General features: G+C 41.2%; 6 protein-coding genes and 1 non-coding gene across 7 annotated transcripts; 5 read left to right on the forward strand and 2 right to left on the reverse strand.

Moving 5' to 3' along the window:
* Positions 1 to 249: 249 nt before the first annotated feature.
* On the reverse strand, positions 250 to 2018 carry LOC145705620 (steroid hormone receptor ERR2-like). The gene is made up of 9 exons (XM_081783107.1): positions 1828 to 2018; positions 1619 to 1785; positions 1353 to 1465; positions 1072 to 1222; positions 901 to 1029; positions 724 to 860; positions 578 to 682; positions 427 to 535; positions 250 to 382 (listed from the first exon to the last, which is right to left on the reverse strand). Exons 2-9 carry the CDS (start codon positions 1629 to 1631, stop codon positions 339 to 341), a joined length of 801 nt encoding a protein of 266 aa, XP_081639233.1. The 5' UTR covers positions 1632 to 1785; positions 1828 to 2018; the 3' UTR covers positions 250 to 338.
* Positions 2019 to 3166: 1148 nt separating this feature from the next.
* On the forward strand, positions 3167 to 5597 carry LOC145705619 (4-hydroxyphenylpyruvate dioxygenase-like). Its single transcript, XM_081783106.1, has 7 exons — positions 3167 to 3210; positions 3252 to 3591; positions 3753 to 4005; positions 4382 to 4572; positions 4774 to 4895; positions 5087 to 5311; positions 5455 to 5597. Exons 1-7 carry the CDS (start codon positions 3193 to 3195, stop codon positions 5542 to 5544), a joined length of 1239 nt encoding a protein of 412 aa, XP_081639232.1. The 5' UTR covers positions 3167 to 3192; the 3' UTR covers positions 5545 to 5597.
* Positions 4954 to 5025, forward strand: TRNAE-CUC (transfer RNA glutamic acid (anticodon CUC)). The gene has a single exon. It is a non-coding gene; the product is annotated as a tRNA-Glu (tRNA).
* An 897-nt stretch (positions 5598 to 6494) lies between the features above and the next one.
* On the reverse strand, positions 6495 to 9448 carry LOC145705615 (uncharacterized). Its single transcript, XM_081783103.1, has 5 exons — positions 9323 to 9448; positions 8904 to 8977; positions 7818 to 8838; positions 7509 to 7773; positions 6495 to 7463 (listed from the first exon to the last, which is right to left on the reverse strand). Exons 2-5 carry the CDS (start codon positions 8947 to 8949, stop codon positions 7320 to 7322), a joined length of 1476 nt encoding a protein of 491 aa, XP_081639229.1. The 5' UTR covers positions 8950 to 8977; positions 9323 to 9448; the 3' UTR covers positions 6495 to 7319.
* A 4281-nt stretch (positions 9449 to 13729) lies between these two features.
* LOC145701411 (uncharacterized) lies at positions 13730 to 18579 on the forward strand. The gene is made up of 15 exons (XM_081778630.1): positions 13730 to 13870; positions 14089 to 14445; positions 14496 to 14716; positions 14758 to 14857; positions 14908 to 15108; positions 15155 to 15282; positions 16181 to 16308; positions 16352 to 16634; positions 16676 to 16841; positions 16890 to 17248; positions 17328 to 17512; positions 17556 to 18051; positions 18102 to 18179; positions 18242 to 18441; positions 18480 to 18579. Exons 1-15 carry the CDS (start codon positions 13730 to 13732, stop codon positions 18566 to 18568), a joined length of 3132 nt encoding a protein of 1043 aa, XP_081634756.1. The 3' UTR covers positions 18569 to 18579.
* Positions 18580 to 18693: 114 nt separating this feature from the next.
* Positions 18694 to 25140, forward strand: LOC145701412 (scavenger receptor cysteine-rich domain-containing protein DMBT1-like). Its single transcript, XM_081778631.1, has 11 exons — positions 18694 to 18825; positions 19040 to 19310; positions 19358 to 19526; positions 19571 to 19752; positions 19793 to 19955; positions 20006 to 20184; positions 23749 to 23911; positions 23964 to 24311; positions 24356 to 24537; positions 24578 to 24743; positions 24790 to 25140. The coding sequence occupies exons 1-11, from the start codon at positions 18720 to 18722 to the stop codon at positions 25138 to 25140; spliced, it is 2280 nt and encodes a 759-aa protein (XP_081634757.1). The 5' UTR covers positions 18694 to 18719.
* On the forward strand, positions 20512 to 22640 carry LOC145705020 (uncharacterized). The gene is made up of 7 exons (XM_081782470.1): positions 20512 to 20627; positions 20721 to 20886; positions 20929 to 21463; positions 21517 to 22012; positions 22077 to 22162; positions 22304 to 22480; positions 22519 to 22640. The coding sequence occupies exons 1-7, from the start codon at positions 20512 to 20514 to the stop codon at positions 22605 to 22607; spliced, it is 1665 nt and encodes a 554-aa protein (XP_081638596.1). The 3' UTR covers positions 22608 to 22640.
* Positions 25141 to 25167: the final 27 nt, after the last annotated feature.

Here is a 25167-nt window from a genome sequence, read left to right on the forward strand (position 1 = left end):
AAAACAGCTGTTTCCGCCTCTGCGGTAGCATTTTCCGTCTTTACCTTCTTATGCTCGTGTATAGTCGCCTTTGGCTTCTTCCGATCTGGACCTCAGGTTATGTAATCAAAAAGCACTGACTGTGACAGTAACAAAACTGAACCGCTGCAATAACTGTTATCTGATCAAAATCACAATTTTGACTTCCGAATATATCTTCTTCTGACAATTTTTTTTTGATAAGTTTTGAGTTAAAGAATCGTTGAACAATTTCTGCTTAAAATTATAATTTATAAATACAAGGTCTTAATAAAAAAATCAGTAATAATTTCAGTTTTGTACAGTTCTTTTTTGGCAGATCAAGCTTCTAGATTTTCATTGGTTCCACGAAGAAGCTCATTTACTAAAAATCGCCTTTAGCTTTGAGAATTTTCGCTCTGAGCTTACCAAGAGGATCGACAGAAGGTGCCATGAGCAGGAGATCCTTAACATTTAGCGCCAGTTCTCTGACGTAAGACGACAGAACCATAAGGCTTCCAAGGCGATTATCATCGTCCTAGACTGGTTTTACTTAAATGGAAACATGGTGTTCTTTTACCGAAGCTCCACTGTTACAGTATTCGGAGAACAGGCGGGTGACTTTGTTGGCGAGCATTTTTGCTTTTGAGTCGATTGGTTCGAGAGTTCCAAACAGAAACAATGCCTGAAGGAGTTTTTGAAAGATAGAAAAGAGGAAAAATCTACCTTGAGGAGGACGAATTCGCTACTACTGAGCTTCACTGCCGAAAGCGACAGTAAGAGTTTCTTCATGACTTCGTGAAATTTTTCGATTCCGAGGGTTTTGCATGTTTCTTTCGAGAAGATAAAGTCCTTCGAGACAACTGAAAACGCTCTAAAATCAGCAATAGAAGGCAGGCTTACCTATTCGATACTGATTTGAAAATTGGGATGAAGAAGGTTGAGAGTAGAAAGCAAAGTCGAGCGCCAAAGCATCGAGCCAGCCGTTTCGGAGGACTGTTGTTTGCGTCGGAAGTGCCATTTCGCAGAATCCTGAGGAGTCTTTTTCATAGGTTTTTGACGGTTGATTCTTACCGGGGACATTTTTTGCCCAAGAAATGAGATTCAGAAGACGATCCCTCACGCCAGAGGCAAATCTATTGACACATCCGCCTGTCACGTCGAGTTGCAAAGGCTTGAAAGTAGGCGCGACTTTTCTTTCTGCTTGCAAAAGTTGAGCCACGATCTGAATAAAATGAATGATATTTCCGATGGTCATACAATTCCAATTTATTATAAGCAGTATTCATGAGCAAACGGCAATAAAAATTCAATTCTCGGCTATAAAAGCCGCAGTTATGGTGATTATAATTTACCTGCTGAAGTTCCATCGGTCTTTGGGAAACAGTAGAAGTGGTACAAGCAGCTGCATCGCCAACTGTTCTTCGATATTTCTGTCGACCTCCACGAACTCGATCAAGGCGTACTCCTATAAACCATAATCATGACTGCCAATTTTTATGAGGACAAATTTTATATATCTTGAAGATGGTGAAAAAAATCTACTTTTAGCGACAATATGTCTTCGACAGCCCTATCTCTGAAATGCTTTCAGTCTAAGCATATGTCCAAGATATCATACCTTCTCGAAGCATCCCAACTCGAATGCATTTTTGAAATCTGCATGCTTGGCAAGCTTTTCTTCTCCTCTTTGTTATCGGACAATCATTATTCGAAGGACATGTGTAGTCAATCGCTCCTTGAACTGTTCTCTTGAAGAACGCTTTGCATGCTTCGCAGCTCGGAACTCTAGAATAACGATAATCATTTCTTTCATCCCTTTCGCTTTACCCATAGTGCTGACCACTTGCAGAATCGTTGCAAACAAAGCACAGACGACCAACTGGGCCACCGTTGAGTCCGGATGTGAGGAGGGGCCGTAGTCGGGCTCGATCTTAGGGGAGGAGTATTCGCGTGCCCAGGAAGGTTCGATTTGGTCAAAAGCAGAAATTTCGGGAGAGACGTAATGGTTCAGCTGGACTGTGTCTTTCTTTTGATTCAGAATTATATAGATTGAAATGGTCTGTATTTTATGGAATCATCAAAATTGCTTTCTAGAACCAATGGACCTCCGGAATTTTTGCAAATTGGTAAAAATATGGTAAGATCGTCAATTCTATCCAGTAAGAAAAATTTATACAATTTCCATAAAAGTTATTTTATGGTTTCTCAAATCAATTCCTGGAGAAGAATCATGCGAAAAACCCGACGAAAAGCTGTCGTTGATACTCGGTGGCGGGCTTCCATCAATTCTAACCGAAGAATTTGCGGTTGAAATCGGCTCTGGAATCGGAAAATTCGGTGGATATCCAAAGCGAGATAGCTCAAAGCCAGTTGGCATTCCCATAGTCGGAGTATAGCACAGCATTCCACTTTGCTCTAGAAATTTATTTGATGAAAAATAGGAAGAATTATCGAGCCCCTTTCATCCCTTTTTTTGCTCTAGAAAGAAATCTTACCTAGGTAAAGAGCATCAGTTTTGAGCTCTGAAATCTCCATGATTGTTTTCTTCTTTGTCTTCTTTTCAAGCTCTCAGAAACTGTAAAATGCGAATACAGTTAGCCGCAGGATAATTTGAAAGTGATCGGATGCAATGACCGCCGGCGCGTTTTCAAGGAGTTTTTCCGTAATCGATTGACACTGATTGAAAAGAATTAGTCGACTCTCATTACTGTTACGAAGCTCTCTTCATCAATCACTTCTGTTTTCTCGCTAACTGTATGTTCAAACAGAATCTTACCTCGAAAAAGTAAAAAAGGGTGGTTGATTGCAAATTGCTCAGCAGATCGAAATTTTTCAGGTGAAATTTTTAGGGTGCGAAAAAAATGGCTTTTTCGCGGGATCAACGCGGTACTGAGGCGGATTAGACAGTAATCAGCTCATTTTTTTAATAGCTCAGCGGCATCTTCTTCACCACCCGATCCGGTACTGCTGAGAAATACCGCAATTCCGAATCGCGAGCGCGCTACTAATTTATGAGGCTGCTCATCATCAGAATCGAACGATATTAAAATTATACATTTTCGGGCGATCATTTTTTATGGAGTAGGATGTGTCCTGGGCGGGTCGGCGGATGATTCTGAAAAATCTGAATTGAGTCTCTTCAGAACTTCTTTAACGAAAGTGAGAAAGAAGCAGAAATCCTGTTTTTAAAAGATGGTTGATGCGACTGAGGTAGGAAGAAAGATCGAAAAAAGAGAATGAAAAATTTTCAGAAAGCCGAGATCGAGGCCAAACAAGCCGAAGAAAAAGTCATCGCCGGTTCCCAAATCGGCGTCAAATACACCGACAAGGGTGCCCGCCACGAAAAAGGCAAACTCAACAACTTCGGCCACCTGACTTTCTGGGTCGGAAATGCGAAACAAGCGGCCGAGTGGTATTGCATTCGATTTGGCTTTGAAGAGTGGTGCTACAGAGGATTGGAGACTGGTTCGAGAGACATTTGCTCGCATGTGATCAAGCAGAATGATGTCGTTTTTGAGTTTCAATCGGCACTGCAGCCGGGAAATGAGGAGTTTGGGAAGTTTCTAGAGACTCATGCTGATGGTGTCAAAGGTATATATTGAGAAGACAGAGACCATATATCGTCTATTTGAGAGGTTCTTTCATATTTTCTGAAAAACTCATTTAGTGAAGTCTTATTTTTTTCATTTTGTAGACTGTCATGTTTATGATTATTCAAAATTGTGTTGTCATAATCTCAAATAATATTCAAGATATCGCCTTCAACTGCGAAGACGTCGACGCCTTGATTGAGAAAGCCCGAGAAGGTGGCGCTATCGTAGTCTCCGAGCCCGAGACAATCAGCGACGAGTTCGGATCAATTCGAACCGCCGTCTTGCAGACTTACGGCGACGTGTGCCACACCCTCATTGATCGATCGAAATATCCAGCTGATAGACATCTTCCAGGATACAAGTTTGCTTCGGAAATGAAGAACTACCGTGTTGATCCAGTCGCTGCTAAAATGTACGTTAAACATATTATGATAATATCGTAAAGTTGACGAGTATTAAATACATTATCTCGTTTATTGCAGAAGCTTTTCGCCTTTCGGCATCATCAGTGCTTTAGAGACGCAAAGTTGTATCTCTTTACGTAAATACAACTTTGCGTCTCTAAAGCACTGATGATGCCGAAAGGCGAAAAGCTTCTGCAATAAACGAGATAATATTATGATAAGTAAAGACCATATATAAATAATCGAATTTTTCATTTGGGCTTTTTTACTTCGTTTTTATTTGATAATCTTGATCTACCATAAGCTTAACCTGTTCTCATAAAGTTAGCCTGCTGAATTGGTCATTGATTATAGTGTTTGTTACAAAAAGTAAAATTTTAATAGGTCGCCAATCAACCTCGAATTCATCGACCACGTGGTCGGCAACCAGCCTGACAAGGGTATGGAGCCCGTTACCCAGTGGTACGAAACTAACCTCCTCTTCCACCGATTCTGGTCCGTCGATGATTCAATGATGCACACAGAATACTCAGCCCTCGCCAGTACAGTCGTCGCAAGCTACGACGAAAATATTAAGCCAAAGTTCGAGAAAGACTTCTAGAGACCATAACCTTAATCTTATAAAATTGTTTATAGTTTTTTCCATCAAAAACACGTAGAAGACATTTTATTTATAATATTCAACCCTGAATAGGTTGTATTCCAAAAATTTATTACAATGTTCTAAACTCGAAATCTCATGAAATTAGCATCATAAATTTTTGAACTCTGCGTCGAGTTGCCTATTAACGAACCTGCTCCTGGGAAGAAGAAGTCCCAGATTCAAGAATACTGCGAATTCAACGGCGGTGCTGGAGTCCAACACATCGCTATTCGATCTCACGATATCATCTCTACAGTAAGTCTTACAGTACCCATTCCTGTGTCTGGCTCCCATCATTACAAAGTTTCTCAAGTCCCGAATGGTCTAGGGGTTAGGATTCCGGATTCTCACTCCGGCGGCCCGGGTTCGATTCCCGGTTCGGGAGGACTTTTTGATTTTAGACCCTCTTCTCAAGTTTGACACACCTCTCATTAATTTATTTTTAGATCCGTGGCTTACGAGCTCGCGGCATGAAGTTCCTGGTGCCACCTTCGACTTACTACAAGCAGCTGCGAGAGAATCTCGCCAATTCTAAGTGCGTCATCAAGGAGGACCTCGACGCGATTGAAGAGCAAAACATTCTAATTGACTATGATGACAATGGATATCTTCTGCAGATTTTTACGCTTCCTGTTCAGGATCGACCGACGCTTTTTATTGAAATTATTCAGGTTAGATCCAAAAAGACAACACGTATTCATGCTTATGTAGTAGTTCTAGCGGCTAATATTAAGGACTCGAATTGACATTGCTTTATAATCATGAACATAATATTAGACTTACAAGCTTATGGTTTGTAAAGACATTATTCTAGAGAGCGAATCACAACGGCTTCGGCGCTGGAAACTTCAAGGCCCTCTTCACCGCCATCGAGCTCGAGCAACTTCAACGAGGAAATCTGTAAATCCTATCCTATCCGATCTTGTGCTAGAATCATTTATCCATGAAGAAATTCCACACTTGTTTCCAATAAAAAACAAAGCTAGAGGCTTATCGATCAAGGTTCGAAAATTTCAAGTGCTGTTCAAAAATTTAAAAGTTCCAGATTTTCAAATTGAAATTCCTAAGTTTTGTTTGACAAACTTGCGTAAGAGCACTTCTTCTTTGAACCTCCTTCAATTCCTGCAAGAGAGAACAAGAAAGAGTGATTTATAATTTCATTCAACAAAATTTGTCTGTTTATTCAAGCAAAAATAATCGACAGTTTGACCCCTTCGCGTCCCGACCATTTTCGACTATCTCCTTTTGGTTCCAAACATTTTCCTCAAAGGGGAAACATTGAAAGTTAAAATATACAAAACATAAAATAACGGCCTGTTTTTTACGCGACACCGGGGCCAGGTTATTTACTCAATACGACTACTGTAAGAAAAGAGAGCCGTAAAGGAGGGGTGCTAAACTCAGTGGCCGGCTTTTATACTAATCCTCTCGCACACAGAGTGAACAAGAAAAACGCGAAAAAATCACTCTCTGTCAAACTTTAAAAGCCTCTTTGCCCCGGGGCGCGTACCAAACTTGACGCACCCCGAGGGCTGAAAAAAGGCTTACTCGAAAAAGGTAGTAAAGTATCCGTTAGTTATGTCCGCATCAGATTTAAGGGTACCCCAGCCGCAGACTTAGGGCGCCCTTGAAACCCCTGTGCATTCACGCTAGGCCCCAAGAGATCGAAAGATAGGGTCGCATGGCGAACAATTGTGTCCCACGTAACAGTTTGGTCACTTCTCAAACCGGGACGGTGAAAATCAAGAACACCCGGTTTCGAAAAACGGGCGCCGCACGAGCTCCACGCCAGCCGGTCCTGACTCCCTGGCGAACTTGAGGTCCTATTTTGCTCAGGCGAGTGAGGAAATTATGTTGGCGGCGTTGCATTGGCGGTGAATCTCGATGGAGAGGATGTAAGGCAGCCGACTGGCACCGAGTACTAGCGGGTAAGAGAGAGATCCGAGGACCATGGCGGGTGAGATATGTGGCTTAGTTCAGCTATGACACCGGCCAGGGGACACCAAAAGAAAAGTTGATGGAGTTTGAAAAGCACGAGTTGAAAAATAGTCCTAGAACTCAATTGAGGGAAAAATAACGCTGGCGGAATGGGTTTTTCATCGAGAAAATTTCTCGCCGCGTGTCAATTCCATTTTTATGGACTGACTATGGGCCAATTGGAAATAGCAAAGCTGGTGAGGGGGCTTGGGAGTCCTGTCGAATTGAAAATAGTATTGGTGACGAGTACAGAAGATCGGGCAGCTGGCCTCAACATTGGCGAAATTGTGGGCGGCCAGTGCTCTCTACTGTTGATAGTTGTAAGCGTTTTTTTGTAAGCGACGATGATGTTTTTTGGAATTTTCAGTTTTCGGGAGAGCGAAGTCATGAGCTCAATCATCATCAGTTTTTTTTTCTCAGCATCGTGGAGGTATTTACAAAGAGCATTCGTCGAATTTACCTAAAAGTGTTAAGATACTTAACCGAAGATAAAATTCGCTGGAAACTAGAACTTCTGGATCAATTTTGGCCACAGGGAACGTCAGTTTTGCTCGGCTGAGGGTCACGTGGGGTCAATTTGAAAGGTTCGTTATGTTCATCATCATGTTTGTAGCTTTTGTGTCATCGACAGGTTAGTGAGTTGAAGCGGAAATGAATTGAAGGCCGTATTTACAAAAAGGAGGTTGTTGAGGTCGGGTCTCCTTAAAATTCCATTGGTTCAAGACCTCTGCAAGTGCCAGGGCAAGTAGCAGCCACTTCTTCTTCGTGGCAGAAGTCGACAAGTCCGGCACAGGCAGCGTTTTGGTCGCAGAAACCGCAAGTTTTTCGGCAAGATTCCATGATTGGCTAGAGATTCAAAATTATTATCTTTTCGAAATTGATTGTTTGTACCTTGAAAACGCTGAAGAGCGCATCCTCGGGAGTCATCGAGCAGAATCGGTACTGATTCTGGGAGAACTCCTCGCAGTTGATCATAAAATCTTTGCAAGTTGAATTCTCTTCTGCTGGAATTGGGACTGGGCCTTCGCCGCTTGGGTACTCGGTGACGATTTCAGTGATTTCCTCTGGTGTCGTCGTTGTCATTGGCTCGGTGGTGGTTGTTGTGCTGGTAGTGGAGGTTGGTTCGATGATTTTTGGAGCTTCAATAGCTTCTTCTCTGAAATTATTGTTTAGAAAAAATTCTAGAGGAACTTGTCTTACTCGATGTTCTCCCAGGGAGCACCGTTTCCACTAGCTTCTGGCTCTTCAGTAGTAGTGGTGGTAGTAGTAGTGGTCGTGGTAGTAGTGGTGGTTGTTGTTGGTGCCATGGTTGGTGGCATAGTAGGCATAGTGTACTCAACTGAAGCACAGGCTCCGCAGGACTTTTGACAGACGTTCAGGATGATTCTGTTTGAGCACTGGTCTCGGAACTTTTGACAATTATTGTATTTATCCTTGCACTCAGCAACAGCAGCGACGGGAAAAGCTGGTTTCTCAACGGGGGTCTGAACAACTGGAATTTGTTGGAAAACTGGAGCTTCTTCGACTGGTCGAGGGAAAGCTGGACGATCGAAGGGAGTGAGGTATGCTTGCTTTGCTGGAAGAACAGGAGCGGGAGGAGCGACTTGTTGGACTTGAACGGGTTGCTGAATTTGAACCTGGGTGCCGCAAAGGCCGCAAGTTCCAGGGCAAAGGTTTTGGATAGAAGCGTTGTTACAGACTGATTTCCAAGCAGAGCAGCTGGAGAATTTATCAGCGCAAGAGGTCTGTTGAACTGGAGCCTGGTAGACTGGGACCTGGTAGATTGGCTGGAAAACTGGCTGAACTGGAGCGAGCTGAACTGGCTGGATCTGCTGAACTGGTCGCGGGAAGAAGTTGTATGCGGGCTTTCTGAAGACTGCTGAGTTCATGACTTGTTGAACTGGATCGACAAAGACTGGTGCAGCTGGAGCTTCTTCAACTGGTTCTTGAGCGACTGGTTCTGGTGCAACTTGAACGACTGGAGCAGCTGGGGCTGGGTACTGTTGAGAGACTGAAGACACGCCGCCGCATTTGCCACAAGTCTTGGCGCAAATTTTATCGATCGATTTGACACCACAGGCGTGTTTCCACGAGCTACAACGGAGGAAATCATCTTGACACAAAGGATCTTCGACAGAGACGATCTGAGCGGGCATGGGCTTAGATTGTGTCTGTGTGGATGGTGTGAACATTGAGAACGGATTCCAGAAAGCTTCCACTTCTAGAATTTTTGAATTAGCGCGGTTTTGCGTGGAGGGCGCTAGAGAAAAGCGGACGGTTACTTACGGTTTTGCGCGGTGAGCGCGGCGAGGAGGGATGCTTGGATCTTCATGATGTTTTTGTGATGTGATTGATTAGAATTGACTTTTTTGGGATAAGCAACTGTTGACTATAAAAATGATTTCCTTGTTGTTTTCAAAGGGCTTTAAATTTCGTGATAATGATAGAAGAGTACCCAAAATGATGATGAAAATGAGCGGAAAACAGCAACTTTTTATTGCGAAAGGAATTTCCAGGTCCTCAATAAATTGTTATCTAGACTTAGATTTCGATTCTAGTTCGTAAAGTTTTTATGCTTTCCACTAAGCTTTTTGATCAAAATTTTGAGCTACTCCTTGTTAATTTCAAAATCGAAAATTTGGTTAAAAATTTATGAAGTAAAGAATTCTCTTGAAAGATTTTTTTCTCTGAGCGCTTTCCCACACTTGACTTAGAAACAAAAAGGGATATACGGGGTGTTGAAAGTGGTTGATAAGGAACACGAAATTGTTCGACGTAATTTCAGTCTTTTCGTGCCTTTTCGAACACACGGATTTCGCCAACTGATGAGGTCCCTTGGTTGAACGATCAGCGATCGATTGAACGGCCTAGGTGACGCTAGTGAGCGGCGGCGCGCGCGGGTGAGCGAGTATTCACGATTTCTTGCTCTCGAGTGTGGTACAATTTAGACCCAGTTTCTCACAGTGCTCATTACATAAGTAAAAGTCTTAACAATCTTGCGCAAGGTGCCCACTCAGATTTGCGAGTTCAGCCGAAACAAACAAATTGCAATCAGCTTTTGTCGTTCTCGGCGTTTTTACTTCTCGCAAAGGATTGTTAGATCACACTAAGGTATTTACATGAACAGATAAAAGTATCGAAATTAACCGAAAAACAAATTGAAATTGGTAGAGAAAAATTAAACAACAATTAGCAATTTCACACTGCTCTCTCAACATAAAATATCCTGATGAAGTTTATCCAATAAACGAAAACGTTCGATACAAAATCATATGATCTATTAACGAAGTCAACCCGAAAAGATATAAACAACAATTATTCAAACAAAACGCATAAATATTGATGCCGAATCATAAGAAATTATTCATGTCAAGAATAAATACATTCTGAATGTTCTTTCTTTTCATATTCAATGCCCTTGTTAGTTTTAAGAAAAGAAAATATCCTTCAGATTTCATTTTTGATGAAACAATTTAAAGGTAGGGATAATCCCTACCTAAATAATTTATTTGATAAATTTCTAGATCATTTTTAAGAAATAACGAAAACCATTATACTCAATAAAATGATAATCCATTTGTAATTAAAAAAATTCACCAGACGAGATTTATAAGCGTAACATCTTAGTGTCTACGTCGACTTTGGTACCAGTTTTATTTAAAGATTTATCTTACAAAAAATAGCAGAAACATAACTTTTGTTACATAAGGCATTTCTTGATTTTGGTCTATCCGATCTACCCAAGGAATCTGCCAATTATCCTCATCCTTTTGATCCCTGTGGCAAATTCTGGCGTCTATTTAAATAGGTTAAAACCTCATCCTTGTTCCTAACTTCAGCTTTCTATCAGCTCAATGAGCAAATCTCGGTCCCAATTAGCTAATGTTCTCAATTTCCTTTTGTTATGGCTGGTGTTCCCTTAATAGCTTTAATCTTCACGGCGCGTTTTCGAACCGCGCGGTCGGTCGGCCCCGCGCTCCGGTAGTCTAGTATCTGCCCGAGCTGCTAAAATTTCTGGAATCGACGTCGCCCCCCAGAATCGCACTTTTAGCGGAGCACCGCACCTTTGGCGGTGTAGTAGCACCGCGCCCAAGATTACCCAACACCGGATCGCAGCGCTCTAACGTGAGCAAAGCTAACAAGCCGAGCTAAGAACCGCATTTGATTTAATTTAACGCCAGAAAACGCTTGTAGTTACAAAGTTAAAAATTACTTAGAAAAAAAATTTAAAAACTATAATAAAAATTTTGAAATTTTATTTTCTCTTTTCTTCGAATTTTTATCTCTTTATTAAAATTTTAATATAAGAAATCATGATTTTTTCTGATTACTGTCAAACATAAAGAATTAAGGGTCCTACCTTCTGTTTTTGGAAGTCAGAAAATTCCGAGTTTTCTTTTAGCCTCTCTCTTCTCAAAAATACGGCAAGATTTGTGGCCACAAAAATTCTACACCCTGGTCAATGTGATCGTGTCACAACCCGTTATTTTGCCTGATTTTACCTACGTTTCCGTCAACAGGAGTCACTTTAGTAACTAGTTTATAACTTTAGTAAGTTATAAAGGTTGTTGCTTATCCTTTCTCTGATTTTTTGCAAGTAAGGAACTTCGGGCCGCGTTTTTCTGCTGAGGGGGCTCAGCATTGGATCTTGGCCAAAAGCCTTCCGGATAGATGGGTTCTTATTCAGCGTTTTCGATCATTACAGTATTTTTTCAGGAAAAACACGAGCGACAAAATATCCAATTACGCGAACGAAAGATATCCGTATTCAAAAATTGCTCCGCCACTTAGAGATAAATGCCCCTTCTTTGAAAAAGCAACAGCAACTGATTCCTGGTATTCAAGCGCCTCTGGGAAGGTAAGCCCTGAAGACTTGAGCTTGAGATAGTCATTTCATAATTCGTTTGAAGATGATACGGTTCTAGATAAATGATTAGGAGATTGAGTCCGGATGAATTTGCCGCGCTAGAATAAGTGGACAAAAAACGCTTTCAATGTTCATTTTTACGATGAAAATTGCTGAAAATTGAAGGTTTTGAAATCAACTTGAATGTAAATTGTACAAAATCACCCTTTCACGGCGTCGCCATTTTCAAGGTAACCTTATCAAGCCACCCTACCATGACTGATATGATAATGTACAAGACTTGCGGTGATATCACCGAACTTTTAAGAAACATAACACGCCTTTACATAATTTATTCAAATCCATCACTACGCAGGAGAAGAAGATGACATCGAAATATTTTCAAGTTCTTGATTTTCCAACCCTTCGATTTCTGATGAATCATCCCCGACGCAACTAGAAAAATGCACATTTCAATGAGCAAAAAAATCTTTACCAATGATATCGTTGAAATTCCCGCTGCCAAGGGGGACTGCTGAGAGTTCTGCCGCCTGTTGTGATTTGATTTTTGAGAATGAAATTTGGGCATTTGATGTCGCAGCATAATACTAACAGGATCAGTTCGATGGAAGTGATGGTGATCATCAAGATGTTGATGTATTTGTGGAGTTGCTTGAAGAGATTTCTTTCTGTAGGCCGGGAGATCCAACATCGCATGGTGTCTGTCTTGCATTCTTCAGTTTTACAATCATAATCTTAACATATATTACAATTATGGGTCTCAGTTCATGGGTACAATTTTTAATATCAATGTGATTTTATTATCGATATGAAAAATAGGCGAAAGTTCATATTCGCATCAACAAAAATGCAAATTATGACGTTTTTAGAAAACTTACAGTCAGAATATTTCCAAGCAAAAATCTTCAAAAACACCAAATGGAAAGCGATCTCCAGAAGGAGCCTTAGAAAAACCAAGGCTATATAAATCTTCGTCTGAAAAATCGATCTTTCAGCACCAGAAGTCGGGTACTTGAACCACGATTTTTTCTCCTCAACATCCTCCCATTCCACCGGTTCTATTTTGAATCAAATTTCAGGCTTTGTTTTTTGCTTTACCTTTCGATCGAAACCATTCTTGCTTTCGTAAAAATCGCTGCTTGTCCTTCTTCTTCTTCGAAACCCACAAGCTGATATGCAAATTGATAGTGACAAAAACGATAAAAGGAAGACACGTCATGACAATTTGGACAAAACAAAAACGATGGAACGAAAATGGCTCGTACTTATTGAAGCAAACATTTTCGCATCCGATTTGGTACTTATTTGAGCAAGTGAAATATCTTTTTCGAGTTTTTTTAATCATGAAGTTCAAATTTTAACTGAATTCCGGAAAAATCTATGCAAAAGCGAGTTAACTTCGAAGCTGGTTTAAATTTTAAAATTCCAGCCACTCTATTGTGAATCTTCTTTATGATTTTTGAAAAAAGGACTCTTTCCTTCTTTCATCCGAAAACACCGAATTTCCGATATAAAAAACACCAACATAGCGAAGCAAAATCGTAAATAAAATCTCAACATGGATCTTTGACATTTGAGAAATTCGAGATTTTTGACACTTGGTTTGGTGCAGCAAGGATTATGAAATCAAAGACCCAAACATGCCCAAAGCTTGCCAGGAAAGGTGACAGTTTTCTCGATACGCTTCAGATCTCTGGTGACGACAGTTATGCTCATATTTATAAAGATACTGTCTCGGGCTTGACAACTTTGAGAACACACAAGCCTTATCAATTATTTATTGGTTCTTTATATTCACGAGTTGTTCAAAGAAATTTCTGCTTTTCTTTTGTTTTCCCCCGTGAAAACAGTATTCCCTACCCTAAGTTCTAAGTAAAATCGCCCAAAACAAACCTCGCCTAATCCCCAATTTACGTCAATCCTGGAGAAACGAGAGGTCGGCTGAATGTTTTTATTGAAGCTAAAGAACAAGACTCGTCTGATCTAATCCCGCTCGCATAACCAAAGCTGATCAAATAAACATTACGCAAAACGAATTTTCCGACGGCGGATTCTCAACCAAACTTATTGAACGTGAAAACCGCAAAGCAAAAGTTCTTGGCAAAGAGCTTCTGAAGACAATCGCTTCTTCTGACATTTCAAGACCGGCTCAATTCAATTTTTTTTTATTCTAGCGCTTTTTTCTTTCTAGATGGAGTTGTATAGTTGTTTGGGTGGAGAAGAAATGCATCAGAATAAAACAAAAATGAAGAGATTTGTGCTTACGGGCCTTTTATTGTTACAAGCAGTTTCAGGGACAAAATTTTTGTTTGTTTCCGAATGCGAAGCTTTTGAACGGAAACTTTGGTACAATGTCGTTGCGCCTCCATGGGGTGACTGTAAGAAAGTAAGTGCTTTCTTTGTTTCTAGGGTTTTGGTTAGGGCCCCTACCTGAATGGGGACTCCTTGGGTCTTGGGGGGATCGGGGATCCTCTTAGCCAATCAGAGGCCGGTATTTCGTTTACCAGCCAATCACAAGTGAGCCTTGAGTTAACCCCCTTGAGTCAAGGACCGCCCCCCATATCCAAAGTTAAACCTTTTGATCAATTCTAACTCTTATTCTAGCGAGATCTATCCAACGAGCCGCTAAAACCAAGCATGTTCAAAGAAGGAAGGTGCGATTGCCAGAATGGTGGTCAATGCCGAATGCTGCCCAATTTCATCGACCGAAGAAAAGAAAAAAGAATGAATGGTCGATACGTTTTTTCATTCTGCGTTTGTAAAAAGCACTGGGGAGGGGACAACTGCGAGAAGCAAATCAGGCATTATAGCGAGCGAGAACTTCCCGATGACGTGAAAAAAGCGAGAGCGGCGAAGCAGTTTCCTAACAAAATTCGCCATCTTCTCGCGACCCACTGCCAAGCATATCAGTATCAGCTGCAGAAGGGAATCAAAGCACCAACCTGGGGCAATTGCAAAGAGGTGCGAAATAGTTTTATTGAAATCGAGTGATTTTTAAAGTGAAAGTTTAGAATGATCTCTCAAAGGCACCGATAAAAGTGGAGGAATTCAAAAAGGGCGACTGCCGGGATCTCAAATACTGTAGCAAAAATGGCCAGTGCGCATCTGTTCCGAATTGGTTCGACAAGGAACGAGCTTTGGATCAAAAAACTGTCTTCGTGTTTTGCAAGTGCGATCATGGATTTGGAGGCGATGATTGCTCGAAAAAGATGACGAATACTTATTCAGAAAAGTATGATTTTCGCAGTCTTTTTTTGCAATTTATTATTTTAGGAGAGTTCGGGAGACAGAATACTACATCCTCAATCAATGCCAAGCTCATCATTACCCTCTCCAGTTTTTCAAAGATCATCGACCTTCTGGCTGCCCACCGGTAAACCAAAAATCAATAAGATTTCTCGTCAAATCTCTTCATTTTTTCAGTTCGATCCTTCGAAACCGGCAAATGACAAGAGGTTCTTCCGAAGAGGCGCTTGTTACAATATTCCAAAATGCTCGCAAAATGGAAAATGCTTCATGGAGGCGATCAGGGAGGAAGGAATCACTCAGCCGACAATGGTCTTCAGCATCTGCAAATGCAATGATGGTTGGTATGGAACCGAGTGCGAGAATTCCTTCGATGAGGTGAGAAGAAATATTTTCATCAAAAGTCAATAAAAATTTTAACAAGAAACAAGCGTCAAAGAGAAACACTGTACCACCAACAACACCGCCTACTGAAAAGGAAACCAAACCACGAGACCAGACCACGGCCCCTACAGTCAAAAAAACTACACCCAAGACTTACATGCGTCCCAGGTCAAGTCGAAAACGACCTTACTTCGCATCGCCAAAAAGAAGGCCGTCGATGTCTGGATCCAACAATAAGCCCTTTTCCTCTTCCAGAAGACAGTCATCTTCACCAAGACAAGGAAACAATGCACAACCAACAGAAGCTCCAACTAAAAAACAGGCCAAACCAAAAGACCAATCGACGGCCCCAACAGTGAGGAGAGGTACACCCAAGACCCAGTACTCAAATCCAAGGTTGATCCGTAAACGACCTTACTTTGCATCGCCCAAAAGAAGACCTCAGATGTCTGGATCCAACAATAAGCCCTCTTCCTCCGGAGGACAGTCTTATTCACGAAGAAACAAAGCACCTAAGGGGCTGCATAAACGTGTCATTTATAGAGACGGGAAAATTGTCGGTGAGCATTTTGCAAAAGAAAAATTGGGATCATCTCCCGCGTAAAAACGAGTCTGAAAAATGCACTTTCATTTATTATCTGCCACACTTCATTATAATCTTCGTTTTCCAATAAAATATAAAAAATCATGAAAAAATATGCCAAAATTCTTCTCACGTGACTTTTTGGAGCGCTCCCGTTTTCACCCGTAAGCCTCTTAGACTTTGCATACGAAAAAAGCTCAGCTTGGGAAAAATAAAGAAGCTTAGACAAAGTGGTGTTTAGACGCTGTGGTTCCGGTGTTGTACTTGAGAAGAACCGGTCGGTATTTGGTAAATATTTCATAATAATGCGGCCCAGAAGTGGACATAATTCCGAGGGCAGCAGGGGGGACTTATGAAGAATTCAAGAGAAAACATATTTTCTGGGTCAATGATTTTTTCGCCGGCATAAAAATATTTGATAAGGAGTCTCTAGAACGCTGACTACAAAAGTTTTTATGGGGGTTAAAGGATTTTGGTATTCAGTTTCGATGGAGCCTCCTTGAGGGAGTTAGGAAAAGAGGGAAAGATGCAGTTTAACGTGCAGCAAAACGCTGTTGCACCTCAGTCTCAACCGGATTATTTACAAACGAGCCCAGGACAACCAAATCAAGGTTGAAACGAATATCAATATCCACTTACAAAATGAAAAATTAGCTCTTTCGAATCATTCCTTCATGCAACCTCCATCAAACCCCGTCCAAGAATCGAAAAAGAATAATTCGGTTCTTTACAGTATCCTCATATTTTTGTTCCTCTGTGTCTGCGGCCTACTTGTGGCCGTTATTGTCATGGGAAATCAATTGGCTGCAATCTTGAGTGGTCAAACAACTACAAGTTCAACAACGACAACAATAGAAACGACAACAACGTCGCCTTATGAAGCTGATATTTGCTCTGGCGCTAACGAGGTCACTGTTGCTTCAAGTTTGGACATCAAGTAAGCTTCGAATTGAGACCTAGAATACACTGATATTTTAGATCTTCAAATTACCCGAGCGACTATGATGACGACACTGATTGTACCAAGGTCTTTCACGCTTCAAGCAACGGACTAACGTTTGAATTTATCGATTTCTACACTGAATCTAGTTACGATTTCCTCACCTTCTTGGACATGGACGGAAATGTTCTTGAAACACTTGATGTAATAATCGTTTTCGGACCCTTTTTTTGAAATTGAAATGATATTTAGGGTTTTCAAACAAACTATGGTCCGATCTCGTTCGAACTCTCATCAGTTCAAGTAAATTTTTATTCCGACTTTATGGTCACCCAATCTGGTTTTCACATCCAAGTCAACGACGGATTCGATCCTGCATTTACTCCACCACCACCAGTTCCGCCAGTTCCCATTCAAGGTGGCTTGACCTGCCCCGATCCCTTTAATCCACCTTCGATCACAAGCTCTCGGATTGTTGGAGGTCAAGATGCGGTCCAAGGAAATTGGCCATGGATCGCTCATCTTGGTGGTTGTGGAGCAACGATTTTGACGAAAAAGGCAGATGGGAGTAATGATATTATAATGACAGGAAATGCTCTAGCGAATCAGAAGCCCCTTTTTTCTCCTTCAGAAAATTAGAAACGCTCTTTAAAGCATCTTCAAAGCCGGCCATTGTTGTGGCTATTTTAGCTCAGTCGACATTGGCAAGCACAGCGAATCCGACGCCAACTACTTCACCGTACCAATTTTGGACTACCAAATCCATCCTCAATACAACGACTATACGATTTCTCACGATTACTGTATTCTCATCGTTCCCAATTTGATCAATAACGCAAGCCCTGGTGCGGTTTATGAACCCGCTTGCTTACCCGGTACGTCTTTCATTATAAATTATTTTTTTATGATTTTCTTTAGACAGCTATTTCGGTCAGGGAAAACAGTGCAACGTTGCTGGATGGGGCACCATGAACTTTGGCGACTTCTATGGCTCCGATACACTTCAAGATGTCGATATTACGCTTATGTCGCAGGACTATTGCGTGGCCAACAGCTATATGGAAGATTCGTTCTTGGACGAGTCCATGTTCTGCGCTGGAACTCTTGACAATGATGGTGACGGACTTATTGATGGTGGCAAAGACTCTTGCCAGGGCGATTCTGGCGGGCCTGTTATTTGCGCTGAAAATGGGGTGCCCTTCCTAACCGGTGTCGTTTCGTGGGGGTATGGCTGCGCTAATGAAGGATACCCGGGCGTTTACGCTGATGTTTCTAACGTGAAAGACTGGGCGATGGGCTTTTTTGATGGACAAATTCCTTGCTCTTCGAACATGACCTACAATCCTGATAGCGAAAGCCCAATTTGTAATTCTCAATCAGTGGACATTTCTGAAGGCGAAACGATCGGATTCACGTAAGATAATAGCCGAAAAAGAGAAATAATATGAAGTTTTAACTTTAAAGGATCCCGTCTAATTATGGCGATTACAATGACTGCTCATTGACAATCACAAGAGTTGGGTCAGCAAAAGCGATCAATTTGTACATAGGAATCGGATTTTATTTGATAAATAATCATGATTTTCATTTATGAGTTTTCAAAGCTCCTTAATGAATCTGCCTAAAGAATATCTCGACTTGGAGCCTGGATATGACTTCCTTTACATGAATAATAACGCCCAATCATCCATCGTCAACAAACTTGTGAGCATCGACCAAAACAATGTTGACTTGCGATTCACATCTGACTACAGTATTTCGAGCTTTAGTGGACTTCAGATGACCGTCATGCTTGGAGACTACGGTAACTATTTTCTTACTTACATCTTCTTAGTTTTTTAGATAACGAATGCGACATCACTGTGTCCAGATCCCTCGAAAACGCACGCAAGCCAAAATCATTGAAGAAACGAAAAACCAATGTTCAATAACTGTTTGTTAATAAAGGAGAATGTTTGATTTTCCGGTCTTGATATCTAAGAGTCTCTAGAACATTCTTACAAAATTTGTTGTGAGGAGTAAAAGTACTTTTATCGTCAGTTTCAAAAGAGCCCCCATCCGGGAGACACGGTTTTCGGGAAGATGCAGATAAATGTGCAGCAAAACGCTGCCGAGCCTCCTAGTCAACCTGGATATTCACAACCTTATCCAGGGCAAGGAGGACTTTACCCAGAACAACCCAATCAAGGTACCTGAAGAATATTGTTTTTAATCATTCAAGCCGCTTGAGCACAGAGTTGGAAAAGAAGTAGGATAGTAACATAGACTATGTTACATAGTAGTTTAGTAAATTAATTCATTTTACTACATCGGACGGTAGTAATGGTAGTACGTAGTAGCATTGTAGCATGTTACTTTATTTCCAACTCTGCTTGAGCATAAAGGATTCATTTGGTTTTTAGTCCTGTCTAATCATTCCTTTGTTCCACAACCTCCCCAGCAGCCACCGAAGAAGAACAGCTCGAATCCGGTTATTCTTGGTCTCATCGGGTTTTTACTCATCTGTGTCCTTGGTCTTGGCGCCATCATTGGAACCAGTTCCGATGCTCCCACACCTACAGATCCCCCAACGACAACGACTACGACTACAACCACGACAACAACAATTGGCTATTTCGATGATATTTGTTCTGGTTCCTACGATAACACCGTTGTTTCGTCTTTGGACATCACGTTTGATCGTATCTCTTGATTTCTCTACATTCATGCTGGAATTTTAGGTCTCCAAATTATCCAAACAGCTATAATAACAACGCATACTGTACCAAAGCCTTCCACTCTTCAAGCGGTGACGGACTAACATTTGATTTCATCGATTTCGACACAGAATCGTGCTGCGATTACCTAATGATTTTGGACGCAAATGGCAATACTCTTTATTATGTTTACGTGAGAATTCGTAGAAAAAATTCCAATGGCTAATTTAATTAAAGGGATCGTACACTGGTGCAGTCGTATTTGAAGAGCCAACAGTCATAGTTCAATTTTCTACGGATAGCTCGGTAACCTACTCGGGATTTCACATCCAAGTCAGCGACGGAATCGACTCTTCGTATTCTGAAAATATTTGCTCTCAAAACTACGATAACAACGTTGAGACAACTATGGATATCAAGTAAGCTGTATTTTTTTACAATTTTCTTCAAAAACTTCAGGTCGCCGAATTACCCAGAAAGCTACCATGGCTACTATCACTGTTCGAAAGAATTCCACTCTTCAAGCAATGGACTCACGTTTGACGTTCTCTATTTCGCTATCCATCCTTACGACAATGTTTGGCTCTCTGATCAGAATGGAAACACCATTCAAAGTATTTCTGTAAGTTTTTTTTCTTTTGCTAATGATTTGGAAATGATCATTTTTAACAGGGCGTCGGAACTATCCAAGTATCATCACCAACAGTCGCGTTTAACTTTTATTCTGATGGCTATTACGCAGCATATGGATTTCATGTACAAGTCAGCGACGGAGTCGACGCTTCATTAAACACTGACAGTATCTGCGATGGCGAATACAATAATTACGTCGATTCAGCAATGAACATCACGTAACATCAGCAATATCAATTTTCTCTTAGTGAAAGTTTAGATCGCCAAACTACCCGAATAATTACAACGATAACGCTGATTGCACTAAAGTTTTCCATTCTTCAAGCGGCGATGGGCTCACTTTTGAGCTCATCGATTTCAACACCGAAACAAACTACGATTACGTTTTCTTTTCCGATATATATGGAAACACTCTAGATTATTTTCACGTAAGCTACTCTTGAAATGGTCGATTATTTATCTATTTTTTATAAAAGGGCTATCACTCTGGTGAGACCATTTCATTTCAACTGTCATCAGTCCAAGTTCGATTCTACTCCGATTACATGGTGACAAGATCCGGCTTTCACATCCAAGTCACCGATGAATTCGTCGGAACACAGTCTGCAAGTATTTGTTCTGGCAGCTACGACAACTACGTCAATTCAACTTTGGACATCACGTAAGTTTATGATTGACATTCGATTTTAATAGAACGATTTAAATAAAATGATTCGATTTCAATAAGACGAATCTAATAAAACGTACATTTTAGCTCTCCAAACTATCCAGGCAACTATTATAATAGCGCGGATTGTTCGAAGGTCTTTCATTCTTCAAGTGATGGACTGACTTTTCAGTTCATCGATTTCATCACCGAGTCGTGCTGCGACCACGTGACGTTCTCTGATTCGAATGGCGATATTCTTGAAACCGCGAATGTATGTTTTTTCTTAAGATTTTTAACTCCAAATCATTTTAAGGGCGTTGAATCGGGAATTATCTCATTCCAATTACAGTCAGTCTACATTCATTTCCATTCCGACTACTCGGTTACCTATTCTGGATTCCACATCCAAGTCAGTGATGGATACGACCCTTCATTTGACACAACGCCGATTCCCATCGAAAGTGGCTTGACCTGTTCTGATCCTTACAATCCACCTTCGGTTTCAAGCTCTCGAATTGTTGGAGGACAAGATGCTGTTGACGGACACTGGCCTTGGATCGCTCATCTTGGAGGATGTGGCGCAACGATTTTGACGAAAAAGGCAGATGGCAGTAACGATGTTATTATGACAGCCGGACACTGTTGTGGATATTTTAGCTCTGTCGACATTGGCAAGCACAACGAATACAACAGTACCTTCTTCACTGTCCCCATTTTGCACTACGAGATCCATCCTCAATACAATGACTCAACAATCTCTCACGATTACTGCATTCTGATCGTCCCCAATTTAATCGACAATGCGATTCCTGGTGCTGTTTTTGAGCCTGCTTGTTTACCAGGAAAGGGTTGATGTCTCTTATTTATAGATAAAAAGTTATCATCAGAAAACTCCCAAAAGATGGTCATTTTGGACATGGCAAACAATGCAATGTTGCTGGATGGGGTGGATTATATTATGGGGATTGGTATGGATCCGCTGTTCTTCAAGATGTCGATATAACAGTTATGTCACAGGACTATTGCGTCGCCAACAGTCATCTTGACTATTCAAATTTGGACGAATCCATGTTCTGCGCCGGAACTCTGGACAATGATGGCGACGGACTTGTTGATGGTGGCAAGGACTCTTGCCAGGGCGATTCTGGTGGACCAGTTATTTGCGCTGAAAATGGAGTGCCTTTTTTAACCGGCGTCGTTTCGTGGGGCTATGGCTGTGCTAATGAAGGATATCCCGGCGTCTATGCTGATGTTTCGAACGTGAAAGATTGGGCAATGGGCTTCTTTGATTTTGATGTTCCGTGCTTTGCTGAACTCCCCTACAATCCAGATACTGAAAGTTCTTTTTGCAACATCACCTCCCTCGATATTTCTGAAGGAGAGACATTTGGAATAACGTGAGTTACCCTTGATACTATCAAGTTGATAGTATCAAGAAGGCGATCTTCTAAAATTGTTCAGGATTCCATCTAACTACGGCGACTATAACGACTGCTCGATGAAAATATCAAGAATCGGGTCAACAAAGGCGATCAATATGTACATAGGCATCGGGACTCATTGCATTATTTTACAAAGATGGCCCGAAGGTCTTCCAGGAAGGCCAGTCTTCCACCAGAAAAAGTCCTCCAGGGGTTCTCTAAGAGTCACAAAGGATAAAGATGGTACTGTTATGAATCCGTTCAAAGAATATCTTGACTTGGAACCTGGATGGGACTTCCTTTACATCAACAATAATGCTCAATCATCCATGTTCTACAAACTTGTGAGCATTGATCAAGAAGAAGTTGATTTGCGATTCACTTCAGATTGGATTTTTCATCATTTCAATGGACTCAAAATGACTGTCATGCTCGGAGATTACGGTAAACATCGAAGTTCGCGGCTTGTTTCATTTTTTTAGACAACGAATGCGACATTGCTGTGGCACGATCGTTGAAAGAAGCTAAAAAGCCAAAGTCTTTACTGAAGAAAAAAGCTGGTTTCCAATAATTGCTGAATAAAAGGGAAAAAGTTGAAGTACTGAATGCTTGATTTTGAGTCAAAAAAATTGAAAGTTCAAAAATTTCTCTGTTAATCTCTAGAACACTTGAAAAAAGTTTATTTTCCGGGTATCTCAAGTCAGTTCAAATTTTAAACTCTGAAAGGAGCCTCCCTCTCGGAGAAAGGGTTTTTAGGAGGATGATCGTAAATGTGCAGCAAAATGCCGCTGCTCCTCAACAGCAACCTGGATTTGTACAGCCAAGTCCTGTATACTCACAGCAACCACCTCAAGGTTAGTAACTTATTTTTTAGTCCAAATTTTTGCCCTAAAAACCGAAGCGATAAATCGTATTTTGACATGAAAAAGGGGGTTCCACAAATTTATGTCAAATCATTTCTTAGTTCCACCTCCTGCTCAGCAGCAGCCCGAAAAGAAAAACTCGAATCCGATTATTCTCGCTGTCATTGTATTTTTAATCATCTGTATCGTCGGTATCGTAGCAGGCATTGCTATGAGTGCCAATCCTCCCCCACCTGAAGATCCTCCAACGACAACTACGACTACAACAACAGAAGAAACAACGACAACAATCGGCTACTCTGCTGATCTTTGCTCTGGTCTCTTCGATAACAATGTTGATTCCGCATCATCTTTGGACATCAAGTAAGATATTTTCTATCAAGTATATGCGGTCTTAAATTTTAGATCCCCAAATTATCCAGGCAGCTATGATGAACACACGGACTGTAGCAAAATCTTCCACTCTTCAAGCGGCGAAGGACTCACCTTTGAATTCATCGTTTTCGACACAGAATTGTGCTGCGATTATGTTCGTTTCTTCGATTTTACTGAAACTGAGCTTGAAACGTTTTATGTAAGAATTATTTTAAGAAAACCAAAAACTCTAAAATTGAAACTAAGGGAATTCGCTCCGGGAAAGTCACGTTTCAAGAGCCAACAGTCCAAGTTGATTTTTATTCTGATGGCTCGGTTTCTCATTCGGGATTTCACATTCAAGTCAGTGATGGAGTCGACCCTTCGTTATTGGACAATATTTGCTCTGAACCCTCAGAGAGCTGGGTTCAGTCAACAATGCACATCAAGTAGGCTTTTTGATTGATTTCAAGGAATTTATTTTTCATCTTTTAGGTCTCCAAATTACCCGGAAAACTATCACGGCTTCTATTACTGCGCTAAAGAGCTTCACTCTTTCAGCAATGGACTGACATTTGACATTCTCGACCTCAATGTCAATAATAACGATAATGTTTGGCTCTCTGATCAACATGGAAACCTTCTTCAAAGTCTCACTGTAAGTTTTCTTCAGAAGATTTTTATCAATGACTCACCCATTTGTTTTACAGGAGGTCGGAAGTATCGGAATCGAATCGACATCAATCAAGCTCAATTTTTACTCTGATGGCTCGTCTCCAGCAGCTGGATTCCACATTCAAGTCAGCGACGGCGGCGTCGACTCTTCATCGTCAAATGATATCTGCTCTGGCGACCTCAATAATGACGTTGACACGACTCTGGACATCAAGTCGCCAAACTACCCGTCGAACTACAATGATAACACGGATTGTGCGAAAATTTACCACTCTCCAAGCGGCGATGGACTCACTTTCGAGTTCCTCGATTTCAACACCGAGGTGGGCTTCGACTACGTTCACTTTGAAGATTCAAATGGAGACAATCTTGTTACTCTCGATGTAAGTTTTTATCAACGAATTTATAAGTTAAATTTTCCATTAAGGGTGGTCACTCCGACACACTTTCTTTCCAAGAACCGTCAGTCGGAGTTCATTTTACATCCGATGGTGGTGTGACAAGAACTGGCTTTCACATCCAAGTCACTGATGGATACGTCTCTACATCGTCCAGTAATATTTGTTCTGGCAGCCACGATAACACTGTTGTTTCACCTATCGATATCAGGTGTGTTATCATTGAAAACTTTACCTGACGAAGTTTGAAGGTCTCCAAACTACCCGGAGAGCTACGCTCATAACACGGATTGTTCCAAAGTCTTCCATTCTTCCAGCGATGGACTAACTTTCCAGTTCATCGATTTCCATACCGAAGAAGATAACGATTACCTCGACTTCTCAGATGAAAATGGTGACAATCTCGAGTCAATTCATGTATATCCCCGTCTTTTTCTAACAAAACAATCACTTAAATTTTAAGGGATACCGCTCGGGAATGATTTCGTTTCAAGAGCCGTCTGTTCATCTTCGTTTTCATTCCGATTGGTCGGAACAAAAGTCGGGTTTTCGCATTCAAGTCAGTGATGGCTACGATCCTTCACACGACACGACAGCGACTCACATTGAACATGGCTTGCATTGCCCTGATCCCTTCAATCCACCTTCGATTTCAAGCTCTCGAATTGTTGGAGGTCACGACGCTGTTCAAGGAGACTGGCCATGGATCGCGCATCTTGGAGGCTGTGGCGCAACGATTTTGACGAAAAAAACAGATGGCAGTAACGATGTTATAATGACAGGAAATGCTTCAAAACAACTGACAGCAATATAAGATCAAAGCAGTACTTGAACGAATTCG

The sequence above is a fragment of the Oikopleura dioica genome, chromosome PAR (assembly GCF_907165135.1).
Source record: "Oikopleura dioica chromosome PAR, OKI2018_I68_1.0, whole genome shotgun sequence".
In the NCBI taxonomy this organism is placed as follows: Eukaryota; Metazoa; Chordata; class Appendicularia; order Copelata; family Oikopleuridae; genus Oikopleura; species Oikopleura dioica.